At 39.5% G+C, this 18118-nt stretch overlaps 1 protein-coding gene across 2 annotated transcripts in view; it reads right to left on the bottom strand.

The window, feature by feature from the left end:
• CDC14A (cell division cycle 14A) overlaps window positions 1-18118 on the bottom strand; it is a 223504-nt gene that overhangs the window by 86989 nt on the left and 118397 nt on the right. For both annotated transcript variants that reach the window (XM_006882445.1, XM_006882446.1), the window contains exons 6-7: window positions 8320-8386; window positions 4446-4508 (exon numbers count right to left, since the gene is read on the bottom strand). In XM_006882445.1, the coding sequence (XP_006882507.1) occupies window positions 4446-4508; window positions 8320-8386 (130 nt within the window). The remainder of the gene's footprint in view (window positions 1-4445; window positions 4509-8319; window positions 8387-18118) is intronic.

The raw sequence follows: 18118 nt of genomic DNA, 5'->3' as shown, positions 1-18118 counted from the left end.
CTCTCCCTTGGAACACTGATTTGTTGGCACTAATGAAACAGACACGTGTTCCCTAATCACCCAGACCCATGAGAACAGGGTACACAGGGAGCGCAGTTAGGACAAGAAACACCTTGGCACAAAAGTTGTCAGGAAAAGCAGGAAAAGTCAATCCTACTTCTATTTGTGGTTTTCTATTTTGTAAAATTAAGATAAAACGAAGATATAGCTGGTGATTTCAAACTGCTGAAAGTTAAGTTACAGTCTAATGTTTGATCACATGCACCACTGGGGTACCTTGACTCATCATATTACTATAAAAATAAAAATAATGAATAAACAGAAAGCATCAACTAGTAATTTGATGTTTTGATTGATTTGTTGGTGTGTGTTGTTATTTTCCCCCTTACTGGATGTGTTCCTTGCTCTCTTTGTCTCTCCATTATCACTGATTTCACTTTTTTTTAACTCTTTGGGTTTTTTATAAATTTTTATTTTTATTTTCTTTTTTTTTTTTTTTTTTGTATGTACCATCAAAACGGATCTACCCTCCTTCTCCAGCAGAGCATCTGGTGGATTTGAGCTGTGTGCCTCTGGGACTGCAGTGCAGCTTCTTGCCACTAGGTCACCCGAGCTCCCTTAACTTCACTTTTAAATTTTTTGGTTTCAATATTTTACTATAAGCTTTGTTGACTACTCTCTTTTCATATGAACACACAAATCTCTCACAAGTGCAGTCAGAGTGCTCCTCAGAAGTGAGGATGGTGACACTTCATCTAACACACTTTGGGCCTATTATCAAGAGGGCCCAGTCCCTGTGGATGGCTATCATTCTTGGGTAAGTAGGAAAGGGAAAAAAAAATACTAGAACTTATGACCGTCAAGTCACAAATGACTCACAGCTGAGCCCCTGGCAGGTATTTTGAGGTTATAAATCACAAGGGACGAGTCTGCTCTTCTTTCTCCAGTAAATCTACTCTTCAATTCCAACTGGCAGAGAGTCTTGGCCTTTGGATTAGCGACACAACTCCCTACAGACCACACCACGAGAGCTCCCTTGGGAAAGCAGAAGGTGATCATAAAAAGAGGAAGACCCTCAAGGAGATGTACTGACACAATGACTCCAACAAGGAGATCAAATGCTTGCCAAGATTGTGACAATGGCATGGGATCAGGCAGCGTTTCATTCTGCTGTACCTAGGGTTGCTCCGCGTCTCAACAAACTCAAAGGTATTGACAATAGCAACATACATATGAGGCCAAGATTGGTTGGCCACTCACTTAGAACTGACTCCTATCTGACTCTCCAGTGTTTCTAAAGCTGTGGGTCAAATGAGAGGAGATTGCTCATCTTTTTCCCAAGATGCCATTAGTGGATCCAAACCACCAGAAAGGTTCAGTCATTAAATTAGCAGAGTAACTCTCTAAGGACCATATCACCAGAGCTCCCTCCAGGTCAATGGCATCTGAAATTTATCTAATTTGCAGGTCTGACCTACTTTGGACATGTTGCAAGGTGGCGCCAAGTACATCATTCTTGGGAGGTGGGGAGGGACAGTGCAAGAGAGTAAGACCCTCGATGAGATGGATTGATTTAGTGATGTGTAGAATGGGGATAGGTGTGTCAGAGACAATAAGATTGGCACAGGATAGAACAGGGTTTAGGGCTGTTGTACACAGGGTCGCTATGAGTCACAGGTGACTCGACGGCACACAACAACATCAATAATGTAAGACTCACAAAACATGACATAAGATTATAAAAGAGGGGGTCTTATCTGAAAGCTTTATTAGTTTCATAGTAAATCATCTCTACTCATACAATACAAATAATCCATATACACATATGGAGGGGTATCTTGTTTGTGTTTTCTTTAAAATATGGCGAAGGCAGTACATTATAACCCCTCTTCTGCATCGTGTTTTCTTAGCAATGTTGTTGTTATGTGCCATCAAGTCGCTTGCGACTCATAGCGACCCTGTGTACAACAGCTCTAAACTCTCTCTGTCCTGTGCCAATGTCATTGTCTCCGACACACTCATCCCAATTACCCCAGTTACTGAATCAATCCATCTCCTAGAGGGCCTTCCCCTCCTGTGCTTGCCCTCCACTCTCCCAAGTATGATGTCCTTCTCCAAGGACCAGACTCTCCTTACAACATGACCAAAGTATGTCAGACGAAACCTCAGAATCCTTGCCTCCAAGGAGCCACCTGGTTTAACCCCTTCCAGGATGAATCTGTTTGTTTTCCTAGCAGTCTATGGTACCCTCGATACTCTTCTCCAGCACCAGAGCTCAAAGGCATCAATTCTCCTTCTATCCTCCTTAGTCATTGTCCAATTTTCTGATGCATAACAAGTGATTATAAAGACCATGGCCTGTATCACGTGCACCTTAGTCTCCAGAGAAACACCGTTGCTCTTCAGAGAAGAAGGGAAAACCCTTCTTAGCAATACATCCTATAAACCATTTCAAGACACCTGGTATAGCTCAAACTCATTTTTAAGAGACCACATAGCATTCCATAGTGAGGACGGGCCACAAGTTTTTCAAACTTCCCCCTTATTGAGGTCTATCCCCTTTCTTTCTAGCTTGTTTTATTTCTGATGTGTTTTTCCTCTAGTGCCACAGTGACATGTTTTATGGTTTAAAAATAGAAACAAACAGTCTTAAGAGACTTTAAAAAATTGTTCTAATTTAATTTGGAGAGAAATGGTAGCTTTACAATGTAAAGCCTTTCTACCCAAGAACATGGTACGTATTCCAATTTGATCGCACCCCACCCACAGGGAATTTATAATCTAATTAGGGGAAAGAGGTTTTCACCCAAATAGCCAGAATGTAAGATAAAAAGAAAGCCCTAATTCTAACACATGAAGCTGAGAATGAGATTTGACTCCAAAGGGTCAGAACACAGAGGACCAAAGGACAGGAGAGGGGAGGCGGGATGGGCGTGAAGAAACAGCAGCTCAGCTTGGGCACAGAGACACCCAGGGAACTGGACACAACTGAGAAGAGGGAACTCGGGGCCTCCACAGTAAAGAAATAGGAGACAAGGCTGAAAAGGTAAGCTGGAGCTCATCCACTGCAAAGGCCAGGACCCTGGAGTTTATTCCCAGTTCGGCAGGGCAACAAAAGCTACAGCTAGCTTGGAGACAAGAACAGTGTGAGGTGAGAGCTCCGCTTTAAGACCACTCAGGTGTGAGAAAGACAGCCCAGGGAGCTCAGACTGCTGTTCTAACAGTCCACAGGAGAAGCAGTGAGGCTTGAATCAAGGATAACAGAAAAGAAAGATACAGCACACCTGCAGCTCCTGAAATAAGAATTCAAATATCTTTCATTGGTTTTTTGTTTGTTTGTTTGTTATGTGCTGTTGAGTTAGAATCACCTCAGAGCTGACCCTCTAGCAACGTTTTCAGAGGCTGTAAATCTCATGAGAGGAGACTGCCCACTCACATGCCTTTGGGTTGGCAGCCCAGCTCTGAACTCACCAGGCCACCAGAGGGGAGGAAAAAGATGTTTTAGTCTTAGCTGGGGTGAAGAGTAAGCTGGTGAGGCCATTAGCACAGGTGAACGAAGCAGATCATGTCTGGATAAACAGATGACCATTTCATTCAGACATTTTAAATTTACCATGTAAGCATGCATAATCAAATAGATAAATCCTAAATTAGGACCCAAAAGGAAGAGCTGCCTTTTATAATTTTTCTGGGGAAACCCCAATAAGTGAGTTCATTTGAAAAAAAAAAAAAATGCCGAACTGAAGCACATTCCATGGGTCTGTATCTTACAGAAGTTAAATTCTTCTAGACTCTTCCTCAGACTACTCAAAGTGCTCTTCTCCCATCTCACCTTAAAACATGGCCTCATTTGGACAGCTTTCCCTAAAAGTCCCATCATAGGCAGGCAAAACATTATTTGAAACTTTTAACCAAAATCTGAATTTTAAAATAGACATAAAATTTCACACCCAAATTCTACTTTCAAGTACTTCTTGCATTATAAATCAAATGTGCAAACTGATTCTAATGGTATCAGGAAAAATTACACCAACTCTAAGAATTATGCAAACTCAGACACACTTTAAATAAAATGTGTATAGTCAGTAATATTAAAAAGTACAATTCCAAATTTGTCTTAAATCAAATCTAAAATATAAGTTGATAAAAATTTTACTACTATTTTTGAGGTATTTAATCTATAGAACCAAAGGTACAAAATGATTCTTAATAAAGTTTTGATAAATGAGTCTCAACAGATATAGCATTTTTCTAAATTAAAATTTCGAAGACTCCTAGACTAAAGGTAATAAACCATCGGAAAAGGGAAACCTGTAAACAATAGAAAGCTCCAGAATATTTTTTTTTATTTAGTAGCCACTCAATTTACAACTCTGAGGGTGAAAGGGATTTAATCAACAAATCAACAGAAAATGAAATTTTATTAAAAATTTAAATGTACAAACCTCATAATGTTCATATTCATCCACATCAAATGTCTCAAAGTCAAAAAATCCATGTTGTAATCCCTAAAAGCAGAACTTACGTTAGTCTGGCCAAACTAAATTGATAATGTCCCCTCGTCTAACCTGGAACTCCTGCTCATAAAAACCACCTCATTAACGTGGAGGAGAAAGCTGGAGACTTGATTTTTAATGCATATTAGGAAATTATAACACTGACAATTTTTACTTTGTCTTAAAAACAAAAGTTATGAAATGATATAAATCTGCCTTAAGGTCTGACTTAGATTAAAATATGCAAAAAATAAATGTCTAAATGAAACATACTAGCTAATTTATAGCAAAAAAAATAATAGGTGTCCATACAATTAATTCCTCTCTAATCATGTGAGAAGATAACAGAGGAGTAATCAACTATTCTTAGGAAAGTTTTATTTGCCTTTTATCAATAGACACTTAGCAAAAAGGGTATTGCTCAATAATTGGCTATTATGGTTTCCGGATGAAATGTGAAAGCAGTGGCCATTGCTAAGAGAAAGGTCAGTGATTTGAACTCCCCAGCCACTGTGTGGCAGAAAGATTGCCGGGGGGGGGGGGCATCTCATTGTCATCAGTGAGAACTACTCAAAGATGACCTTCCTACGGGTTTTCAAGGCTGTAAAGTTGCCCATCGTTTTCCCGCAGAGCAGCAGGTGGATTGGGACCTTTTGGTCAGCAGCTCAGCTGTGTATGGATTACACCAACAGAACTCCCTGTAAAGATTATATCCTTGGCAAGAAACCCCAGGGCAGTTCTACCCTGACCTATAAGGTCACTTGGAGTCAGAATCAACTCGGAGATCATGGGTTTGGGGATTTTTTTTTCCAATTGTTTCCTGAAACTATACTTTCAGAGAGTCTGTTCCTTGGTGATAGGTTCTGACAAAATAAAAAGTAAAAGTATGCTTGGCTGCTGAGACAATTTCAAAGGAAGTACTGATACTTTCAACAACACAAGAAATAGCTTAATAATCCTTCTTTTATAACTTAATGACTTGGAACCTTAAAAAACTGCCCTGCTTGCTCAGATCTACTATGTCAAGATGACAAGGAGTCATTTATTCATATGCTATATAGATTACAAAACAATACAAAACCATGAGTACTTTTAAAAACTACATGATCAAGTAATTAAAAATGGAAGAAGACATTATTAAGTTGAGCTCCAGAAGAAGGTATAGCTTGGAAATTAGAGACCAGTGGTTTTCAAATGTACATGGACCACTGCAGTAGAAATAATGAAGGTGTCAAGTTAAAAAAGAAATCCCAAACCCTATCCCCAAACCAACCTACTGCCCCCAAGTAGATTCCAACTCATAATCACCTTCTATTGGATTCCCAGGCTGTAAAACTTTTGGGAGGAAATGGCTTATCTTCCCCCCTCAAAGCAACTAACGGATTTGAACTGCTGACTTTCTGGTTAGCAGCTCAATGCCTTACACTATTGGGTTCCTTTTCCAGAACTACTAAATCGGAATCTCTGAGGGTGAGGCTCAGAATCAGCACTTCTCACAGGCCTTCCTAGGTCATTTTGATGTGCTAAATTCTGAGACTTGGTTTAGACAGCCCCTGTAGAATAATCAGGAGCTCTGAGTGCCTAGTGTGGTTTGTGTTGCACTAGTAATTGGAAGTTCAATCGTTCAAATTCAACAGCTATTTCACCAGAGAAAGATGGGTAGTCTCCTCCGCGTATTGAAAATCCAGTGGAAGATTGCTATGAATTGGAACTGACTCATTGGCAAAGGGTTTGGGTTTGGAATAGAATAATCAGAACAAGTTATTTAGATTATTTTACCTTTAAACAAAAGTAAACTATTGCTTCACCTTCAGCATTCCAAAGAAAACAATGAGGGAGGAAAATACTGTTTATTTTATTCACTCTTTTTCTTCCTCCCTCTTTATTTAAACCGTGGGGTTTGTTTTCACTAAATTAGGAACTATGTTTTCAACAATGTGAATATATCAAAATGAGAAAGATATGCTTCCAAAACAACAAAAATATGTCCTTACTCCATGTACATTTTAGGAGGCTAGTTTTGGCTATAAAAACAAGCCAGAACGTGACATGTCATGTAAAAGAACATCAAGTGCAGACAAGACACCTCATTCCTTAGAAATATGTTGACAGCTCTACTATCCGGTTGCCTAAAATTTCATCTGTATTTGGGGAAAATAAATGCCCGCATTTGGCAAAACAAACTGTTTCTAGACGCCTTTATGAACGAAGTCGCACCTTTACAACGGGAAAGATGTCATAAATTTCAGTATCAATTTACTTGTTACCATAGCAACAGACAGGGCTATTCCAGCATGAACTCCTTGTGAATTGTGTTCTAAAAGTCATGGCCTATATTCAATGTGGGAGATGTTAAAACAATAATAATGACAACTAATAAATTAATTATATCTAATCCCTCCTGGCACTTTTTTTCAATGCTGTGTACCTGTGGCTTATTTACCAGGTGGGCACTGTCTCTATAAAGGTTCTTAACAGTTGTTACTTTGGGCACATGCTGGTGATATTGTTTGCACAGATGAGCTTGTATATCTTTATATCTTTATAGCGTAAATTAAAGGGAAAGTATTGACGTTATTTTATGGCCTCACTGCATTTAAACTCATTTTAAAATGAAGGATCAAAAAAACATAAACATCAGGCTCACTCTAATTACTTTTAAGTTAAGAACCAACTCATTGCTGCCCCTTCACTGGGTTTCCAAGGCTGTAAATCACATGGGAGGAGATTGCTTATTTTTCTCATGCAGAATGGCTGGTGGATTCAAACCTCCAGAGAAGTATGACCTTTGTGAGTTAACTGCACAGGAACTCGTCACCAGGGCACATAGTACATTTACCATACTAATTTTCTCACCTGTTTTATATAGCATTATGGGCAGCAGGGGATGAGGCAAGCTAGGATCCCTACTGGCCCTCTACTTAAAATCTGTAGTCATCTATGTGAGTGAGTTATAACATGTACATTCTTGAGTGATAACAAACAATGGCCATATGTTCAAGATGTTATTACTTTAAATTCTCATTATCATTCACAGCTTGCATGACTTTTCAGACCATAAACTGATCTTTCTATTCCAAAGGTTCTCCGGGATCTTTTCTAGAAACTGCTTTATTTTCTATACAAATAACTATGACCTGGTTCTCAAACTCTAGTGTGCATCATCACCAGAAGGGATTATTCAGTGCTTCTGTCCAGCAGCCTGAGGGAGAGCCAGAGATTTTGTATTTTCAACAGGTCTGCACACTTGGAGAAACCATCAATTTATGACATGCCCTGATGCTGTATCAGAAAGAGTTCTGGATTGATTCAGAAAATTTGAATGACCATTAGCTCTGCTAATCACTCCCTGCCAACCTAACCCCTCTGTGCTTGCTTCTTCATCTGTGAAAAGGGGATATTAACAACTGGCCTGACTACTATTTTACAGACTTGTAATAATATCTAATTGGAAAGCTAACATGGAAATGTTCTCCCCCAGCTAGTAGGGGAGACCTGTGGCTTAGATAACTCCCTGCTTCCTCCCATACATATAGAGAAGCTAAACAGAAGCAAGGCAACAATCACTTAAGATGGCAAGGGTGGTAAGTCACCCCCAAAACCTGAAAAAACCTGAAATAAGAACTGTTCCCTGCCAGGAGTAACACAGTCACCCCTCTGGTTTACTCTACTTTACAAATCAATCATCTTCCAAGAAGTCAAGAGTCTTTTTCTCTGGGCTTCCCCCTCTTCCCTCTGACCACAGACAAGGATGTTCAGACTAGCCCTTCTTCACCTATTTAAATAAACTTCCACATCAACACCCAGCAAGAATTGTCATTACCTTTCTGATTCCCTGCAAGCAGTCGAGGATGGTGAGATTGTAAGTGCAATATCCAAAGGAAGCATCCCTACGAACATAAATAAATTTTATATTAAACAGGGCCATTTAGAATGCTGAAATAATAAACCACCAAAAATTGCTCAAAGTCACACTTGTTTGGTTTCCCAACTAATAATAGGGTAAATCTGGGTAACATGACAGACTTTATGAGTTCACTCCTGAAGCTTGAGCCAAGCACTTCTGTAACTGTGTTAACCCAACAGGCAGAATGAATGAAAGAAGAGATTTAAGAGCCTCAACTCTGGTGTCAGAAAGCCTTGGTTCAATCCCAATTCTGACACATATTAGCTAAGCTCTTGAGCCAGTTCTAGCACTTTCTGCTAGAAAGTACTCTGCACTGTAAAACCAAATTAATGGAAGTATAACTTGTAGTCGCAGAGCTGTTGATAGATTACATAAAAGAATATGTAATGTTAGGGCAGTGTCTCACATATAAGAAGCACTTTATAAATATTGAGGACTACTGCTATTACTAACTAAGGGAATTGGATCCTTTCCTTAAGGAAAATATCTGTTGTCATGAGAAGTATTCTGACAGATGAAGGAGCAAATACCACCAGGAATGGGGTGAATATAATGATAAAAAGCAAAGTGGGACGTTGTTTGTAGGTCAGTGAAACCGAGGACAAGCCTTCATGGGTTAGGGGGTCCACCCTCTGCCCTGCAAAATAAACTAGTAGCCCACATATACACACAGGGGGGGAATGCAGTCACGCTTCCAATCTCATCTCAGCAGCACTGAGAGCATCTGGTGCATTTGTGAAGTGCTTGATCATGAGGAAGGGGAGCCTACTGCACAGAAAACCGAGTGCTTCATACTTTATTTACGTTTTTAGAGCAACTTAGCAGCCCTGCTTTAGGCAACATAAAACTAGAGTATCAAGTTCAGGTCAGTTAAGCAAGAACCGGCATTGGAGCTTTAACACTAGCAATGTTCCAAGGTGTCCAAGGCAGGAAACTTGACCTCAGCCTCTCAGTCTCCACCCAGCCTCCACTGGTGACCCAGAACCACCGAGCTGTCCGCCACCCTCAAGGACAAAGCCAAATGTGCCACAGGCAGCCCAGGGGCAGCCGGAAAGGATGCGAGGGCTCTCAGGGAGAGATCAATCAATATAAAGAATTTTAATGTTTCATTGACATAAACCATACCAATTGACACTAACCATCCCAACATAACCTCAATCTGTGGTTGGTACACCAGCAATTGAAAAGACACTTCAGCATCACAATTACAGAACTCTGATAGTCACTTACATGAAAACAGTTGCCTCTCAAACAGAAATGCATTTTGGGCCATGAAACTTTAGCTAACCTTTCTAAAGAGGACAGAGGGTTTATTCTTGAGATTTAAGCTGATTTCAACTGTTTGTTGGTTTGGGGTTGGCTAATGGTGGTGGCTTTTCTTTTTAGTTAAAGTTTACATATCATATTGGTTTTTCATACAATCATTCATAGGCATTTTATAACATTGTTAATGATTAAGTACTTAATTATAATGTTGAATCACTTCCTTATTCTATACTACCATTCCCTTTACTCAACCTAGCTATTTATTAACTTTTACTCTAAAATGCTATACAAATCCACAGGTAAGTGAATATAACACAGACCTTATTAATTTATCTTGTATGTATTAAGAAGCAAGATTTTAATGGGGAAAAACTGGAGAAATGAACAGCTGAGTGTTTAAGATAAAATGGTTATTTCTTCGCAAGCACCTCTTTGAGTTAAAGAGGATTCAGTGTGACAGTATCAGAGTGTGTGTGTGTGTGTGTGTGTGTGTGTGTGCGTGTGTGTGTGTGTGTGTGTGTGTGTGTACCAGCAATGACATTTGTAGGCTCCTAAGAGCTCTGATGGCCTAGTGGCAAGAAGCTGGACTGCAATCCGAAGGCACATGGTTCGAAGCCACCAGCTGCTCCATGGGAGAAGGAAGGGCAATCTCCTCCTGTGCAATTAACTACCTCTGAAACCTGCCAGATGGTCAGCTATGAGTTGGTTCTGACTTGATGGTATATAACAACAGCATAACCAGTTAACAGGTCTAGGTGGTCTAGTCCATAGTGAGCACTACTGCTAACTCAAATGCGGCAAGTCTCTGGCAGTTAGAATTCACCAGTGCCTCCAAGGGAGAAAGAAGCGCAATCCCTACAACAAGGAGAAGATAAAATAGATGAATGGGACCTTCTAAGAATCAAATCCCTATGCACATCTAAAAACTTCTCCAACAGGGTAAAAAGGGAAGCCACAGACTAGGAAAAAGTATTTGGTAATGACATATCAGATATCTGGACTTATATCCAGAATTTATAAAATACTTGAGTACCACAAGAAGATAAAGGTAAATAATCCAATAGAAAAATGGACACAGGATATGAACAGACACTTCACTGAAGAAGACATTCAGATGGCTAACAAGCACATGAAGAAATGCTCAAAATCCATAGCTCTAAGAGAGATGCAAATCAAAAAAACTATGCGATATCATCTCACCCCACTCAGAATAGCAAAACTTAACAGAACAGCGAGCAACAAATGCTGGTGAGGTTGTGGAGAAACTGGAACCCTTATTCACTGTTGGTGGGAGTGTAAAATGGTACAACCACTGTGGAAGGCAGCACGGTGCTTTCTCAAAAAGTTGCAAGTAGAGATACCAATTGATCCAGCAGTTCCACTACTGGGAATATACCCTAAAGAGATCATAACCGCCATCCAAGCAGATATATACACACCCATGTTTATCGCAGCTTTGTTCACAATAGCAAGGAGCTGGAAACAACCTAAGTGCCCATCAACAAATGAATTGATAGAGAAGCTGTGGTATATTCACACAATGGAATACTATGCTGCATTGAAAAACAAGTAGCTCATGCAATATTATTCAAAATGGATGACCCTGGAGAACATTATGCTGAGTGAAGTATCTCAATCACAAAAGGACAAGTACTGCACGGTGCCACTATTGTAAAGCAGGACTGACCTCGGGGGTTGGGAGGAGACTGAGAAGGATGGGTTCAATAATGTATACTGCATTGAAACAGATGAGGGAGAAAACTGTTTAAGAGGGAAAATTATTAGGGATTTTTGTCATGACAGGAGTCCAGAGTGAAGGCTATAGTGGAGTGGACCTGGGAGGAGGGATTATAAAACTGTGAAAGAATTTTGCTTTTACTTTTCCAAGAGGGTAGTGTATTGGGGGAGGAGGGTTGGAAAGGGAGACAAGTGCAACAAGTGAATGGAAATCCAAAGTCTCTGTAAATTTTCATTGAAATTAATAATAAATTTTTAAAAAAAGAAAAAAGAAGAAGCACAATCTCCTATGTGATTTACGGCCTCAGAGGTCCAATAAAAGGTCAACTACAAGCAGATCTGGTGGTGCAGTTGGTTAGGCAGTGTACTGCTGTGAGCCAAAAAGTCTGCAGGTCGAAGGCGAGAAAGATGAGGGGGTTTGCTTCCATAAAAACTGACTGTCTCAGAAACCTTGGAGCAGCTGTACTCTTACACAGTCCCTGTGAGCTGAGCTGCAACCTACTCATGCGAGTGGGTTATTCCTCAAACACAACGCTCCACAACTCCCTCCTGCTCTCAAGCAAAGCTCAGATCCTCCATAAGGTTACAAGACGCTGTGGGGTTTGTCTTTCCTACTTCTTCCCCTACTCAATTCTCTATGCCAAATTACCACGACCCTTCTAATCTCATCAGCACCCCTTACGGTGCTCTGGTGTCTTGTGGAATCTCTGCACCTATTGGCCACATGCACTTGGGATGCTCTTCCTTACTCACCTCTACCAAGGTGGCTCCGACCCATTCATCAGATCCCAACTCTATAATTTCCCTCAGGAGAAAATGCCCAACCCTATATTCACTAGATAAAACATTCAAAATCTTTTTCCACTGAACTTTTTACCCTTTGAAATTACACCGTAGTGTGTGTATACGAGTTTCTGCCTTTCTCTCTGTAACAGACTCTAAGAAGATAGGATCTATATATGCATTTTCTACTAACCAATGTTTCTCAGCACCTAATACATACCATGCCTTGCACAACATAATCCATGTCTGAAAGCAATTTTTAAATTAAGTCAAGAAGTAGCTCATTCCAAGAAAATATTCTATGGCCATTTCTGCAGAACAAGTAGCTTCATACCTCAATCCTTATAAGCAATTATTTTTTTTCCTTTGCTTTAACCTTCTGCCTATTTAAGACCATTTATTTTGGCCTCTTCTCCAAACAGTGAGGCTAAAAGCAGTGAATTTCAAAGTAGTTTTCCCTTCCTTTGTCAAGTTCTATTAAATACAGTTTTATTTTTAACTCAGACACTTTAAGAGATGCTACAAAAAGTTTTCAGAATTTTGCTCTCTGTGTCCAAGTGCCAGAAGTGATACTCCAAAAAGTTTTAAACTCTTCAGTTTTTATTGAAGGTACATTTCCAAGTTACTTTAACTCTGGCTTAGCTCTTTCAATTCATGAACTCACATTTATTGGGCCAAATGTTTACTGAGTTGAACAACACCACATGCTGTATTTTTCCACCTGCCTCCTAAATGAACACTGAAATCTTAGATACTTCATCTTAGGAGGAAAGGTTACAAACTCCTTGCTGCTTGGGAGAAGGACAGCTTTTGTGCTTGTCTCTCATGATACATTTATCATGTATTCCGTTACCCTCTTAAACAGGTAAACAAAGGATGTTCTTTACTCAGGAGACAAAGTAGTACTCAAACACCAAGGTTTCAAATCATCCATCTTTGCTGAAAAATAAATTATATGTCTCTATCCCTCAATCCAGAAAGAGTTATAGCCCACCCACCCCTCTCTAGAGACATCCAAACAGAAATCTAGCTCAACTTCATGCTTGACTATCTATAAAGTCTATCCATCCTGGCAATCTCATCATTCTAAATGTGACTTCTAGAGTAAGAGTCAATTGAACCACAAAGTTATGAAATGATAATAAAAACTACATAACTGACTTTGGTGGACTGAGAGGGCTGCAGATAGTAAATATTTATTACCAAACAGATTATAAACCAGATATGTAAACTCTCAAACTCAAATCACAATAAAAAGTTAAAAATAAATATTTGCTGGATGAAAAATTAAATATGTGAATAGGAAGAGGAAATGGGAATTTTTGTCTGGTCTTGCATTCATGTTTGAGTGTTTTGTTTTGGGGAGGGTTTCTCATTTATTTTGCAGACAAGCAGAGGAAAAAATAAACTTAGGAAGAAAACAAGAATTACCACCCGCAACTAGAAGCTAAGAGAAAGGACTGGCTCACTGGGGCCATAGAGCTAGTCTGCTGTGAAGTGTTCAGAAATTTGGAGCATCCAACTCTGTATGGTGGGAGGATGTCCACCACAGAAATCAGCACATGCTTGTTATTCAACCAGCTTTCCAGTACACCACTGCTTGTAACCAAGAACCTAAGAAATCAATCGGAATTAAGCAACCCAGCAAACAGTAATAATGAGGAGATGAAACCAGAGATAGAGAACACATTTACACAAAACAACAAAAAAGCATTTCTGGAAATTAGGTTGTTCAAAATGAAGACAGAATGTGGAACCTACAACCATAAAGAATAATAAATTAACAGTAAGTGGAGTACAAAGTATTAAGAATGATCATGAGCTACCCGTCGTCTGTAAACTCACTATAAATTTCCCAGTTAACAAACAGGAGGAGTACAAATATCTACAAAGGAATGGATTGGAAAGAGTCTTAGAGTCATCACAGCAAACTTTCAGTCACTTAACTGAATCTCGTATGCAGAACTCTCAGGAGCCTAAGAATAGAGGCTATATCCTTTATGTTTATATGCCCAAAGTCTGGTACAATGCTGCACATGTTAGCATGCAGGTTGATGTTGGATGAATAAAGGGATAAGCAAATGATCATTGCTAGAATGCCATTCAGCTCATAGCATCTTTAATGACTGGAGTTTCTTGCTCAATCCAAAAGTACATAAAGCCAAAACTACATAAAACCTGATTAAAAACTAGGACCAAGTGCAAAATACTCTTAATTGTTGATACTCTGAGACTACCAACATCCAATGAAAACATAATGGCAAGCACAGATGAGAGGCATATATGTAATTTAAAATTTTCTCATAACCACATTACCATTAAAAAGTGAAATTCTTTTTAATAGTGCATTTAATCCAAAATATGCAGCATATGGTCATTTTAACAGGTTAGTAACATAAATAATTATAAATACTTTACAGTCTTTTTTGCACCAAATCTTTGAAATCTAACGTTTATTTTTAACTTTGTCTGTCTCAATTTAGACAAGCAAGTTTCACATGCTCAAAGTACATGTAGCTGTTCTCTTCCGTGCTTGGCAGCCCAGCCCTGAGCTGAGCCAGCATGGCACATGTACATGGGAGGCAGATAAAACATACGACACAACTGTCCAACACGCACTCTGATCTAGCTTCCAATCTCTGAACAAATCCATGATAGAGATTTACCAGCTGCCAAGAAAAGACAGAGTTAACTGCTTCTACCATTCGGGACTAAAAGATGAAAATGTATTTGATGAGAATCAGTGGGAAGGATAAAGTTGTCTCCAACACTTCAAAGAGGGAAGTCAAAGGGCATCGAAGGGTAGGGTCAATATTGAAAAGGACCAGTACCTAACAACAGATCACAGAAACTCTTCCTCTTCAGATTTCACTTCAGACTAAACACTCATCACACTCTGCTCATCAAAGCAAAGAGGTCTATTAAACAATAATATGAAAAGACAAGGTGATAGGAAGCATGGATCAATGGGGATTAATTTTAGGAAACACAAAGTACATGAGTGTTTGAAACACATTGTGAATGTAGGAATGTGTGAAATGCCATGTACGTGGATGTTGACAAATTTTGTATGCAAACCAATATAAAATAAAAATAAATGAAAAAAATTTTAAATCCATTTATATTTTTAAATAAAAAAACTGGAAACAGTGTAAACTCCTAAACAAAGAATAAAAAATTTAAAAAAAAATACTTAAACTCATTGCCATCAAGTTAGAACCAGCTCACAGCTGACCTCCCAGTGGGTTTTCAGGGGTTAGTAAATCACAGTCAAGGAGACTTCTTGACATCTTCTCCTGCGGAGCCCCTGGTGGGTCTACACTGCCAGTAAAGTAACACCTTTGGGTTAGCAGAGCAAACCCCAACACACTAGACCACCAGAGCTTCCTAAACAAAGAACACATTACAAATTTTAAATGAAAAAAATGGGTGAGTGCTAAAGAAGTCAGCTAAGGGCCTTGTGGCCGCTGCTGGGCTGGGCTAGTGCAGCCTCCGGCACTCTGCTATCATTCTTGTGCTTCCACTCCAGTGCAGCACCAGTGTGGCCTCAGGCCTGGGCAGGAGTCTGCCCTAGCCTACCAAGTGGCTACTACTGTCAGTCTTCACCCCTACCAACCAGAGCCACCTGACTAATGTAGATGCAGTAAGGATAAAGAGAGGTTAAAGCAGTACAAGAAACCCAGTTCATCAGCTGGAGAGACAGTATGGAGAAGACCCAGATGAAGTTCTGCAGATCTGCTCAGCGTTTGTAAATGTCCTGAACAGTCAGGTTGAATAAAAGAAGGAAGGGCTCATGAGTGAGTTTGGAACAGATGATTAAATTGAAATCTGTATGCAGATTTTGACTATAAGAGAGGTCCGTGTATTGGGTAAAGAACAAGCAGCACGAGGGAGCTCTGGTGGCCTTGTGGCAAGAAACTGCACTGCAATCCTGAAGTTGTGTGGTTCGAATGCACCAGATGCTCTGCTGGAGAAGGAGGGGCAATCACCTCCTGTGCCAGTCGGATATGGCTTAACACTACACAATAAGAAAGGAAAAAAACAAAACAAAACAAAAAAACCAAGCAACACACACAGCAGGAGCAGATGATTTGGGACACAGCAACTATTACAAGAGAAAAATAGGTAAATCCTGAAACAAGAAGATCATACACTGTTACCATTAAAGAGAGAGCCATGAAAGACACCCTCTAGGCAAAATCAACTAGAGGACCAAACAGCAGGCTACGGTAGTCATTGGGAGAAATGAAGAGAGCACTTGAGCACATCGACTTAGGGGTTCCTTCCAAAGAGTGAGACGATGATGAAAGAAGCACACAAGTCACTGATGAAGGTCCTGAAAGTAACACTTGTGGGCAACAGAAATTGTGGGTCTGACTGAGCCAGTCTGCCTCAAGAAAATGATGAGCTGATTGTTTTAGAGCTTGCTTTTTTTTTTTAAGAAAAAAGAAGGAGATGAAGTGCAAAGCTTTTTCAAGGAACTAAAATGCAAAGGTTCTTCAGAAGTGCTCTAGTTCAAAGACACAGAAGGATACAAGAAATCACAACTGCAGTCATCAGCCTATCTTGAGATAAAACACTAAGGTCTCTCCTACCCTCATTCCCAATATTGTTTCAGTTCAGTAGTCTATTAAATGCTTAAAATACTTGCTCAGCCTATTTAATTAAGTTCCATTTTTGTGATAAATACATATATAAGACATTCCTTCATAAGTATACAAATGCGGATGCATTTTGATGTAAATTATAAATTCAAATTTTAAGCTAAAATGAAAAAAAAAAAAGCAAAAAACAAATGTCCAGGATAGCACTTTGCTGTCTCATGCCTCTGTAGTTTTCCAAGGTGAAAGCCATCCGAGGTAACTCATGGCTAAAAAGGCAAAAGGTCGCTCATTGCTGTGAGATTATTATTTGAGACATAGTTCTGTGCTAAAAAGGGCCACTTGCTGAGACTGAAAAGATAGAATGTCTTATTTCTACTTCATGAAATATATACATAGTGGTAACTACAGTGTGACCAGATGTGACACTTGATTAATGACTTCCTGGTTGTCTGAAAAATAGGGACATGATGACTGAGCAGGACCTAAAACAAATTTAATTGTGCATGCATACTGCATGACCTAAATTATTCTTGGTAAAAATAAAGTCATTTATTCTAACTCTCAAAATGCATTATACTGTTGTTGTTGTTGTTGTTGTTGCCATCGAGTATAGTATGACTCATAGTGACCCTGTGAACCACAAATGTGAACTCTGTCCTATCCCGTGCCATCCTCACACTTCCTGACACACTTGCACCCACTGCGGCAGTCACTGTGTCAATCCACCTGGTCAAGGGTCTTCTCTCCTTCACTGACTCTCTACCTTTCTAAACATACCATGTCCCTCTCCAAGGAAAAGACTCTCCGAGCAACAGGCCCGAAGTATGTGAAGTGAAGCCTCATCATTCTTGCCTCCAAAGAGCACTCTGGCTGCACCCTCTCCAAATCATATTTGTTTGCTCTTTGGGCCATCCATGAGATGTTTGGTATTCCTCTCCAACACCACAGTCCAAAGCCATTAATTCTTCTTCTATCATCCTTAGTCACTGTCCAGCATTATATAGTAATATAGCTGAAATTGGGTGATCAATAAAACCACTTGTATTTTATTATTAAAATTTAAAACTAAATAAAGAATCCTAATTATCTCTCCAAAGTTTGGTCACATGAAAGTAAAAAAAACAAAATGAGTCTAAAACTAGTAATAACAAGCCCCAGAAAAACAGGCCAGTGGCAATAGTGCTTTTTTATCAACATCTGAGGATTACTTATTTAGTTACATTCATTTTGTTTTAAATATGATGGTAATTTATCTTAAACTCAAGTGCTGTGGTTGTTAAGTGCCGATGCATTGGAACTGTCTCATAGCTGACCCTCCAGTGAGT

Source organism: Elephantulus edwardii, unplaced genomic scaffold, assembly GCF_000299155.1.
Source record: "Elephantulus edwardii isolate Elephantulus edwardi_28Jun2011 unplaced genomic scaffold, EleEdw1.0 scaffold00020, whole genome shotgun sequence".
NCBI lineage: Eukaryota > Metazoa > Chordata > Mammalia > Macroscelidea > Macroscelididae > Elephantulus > Elephantulus edwardii.
This window is presented reverse-complemented; position numbering and strand designations above follow the sequence as displayed.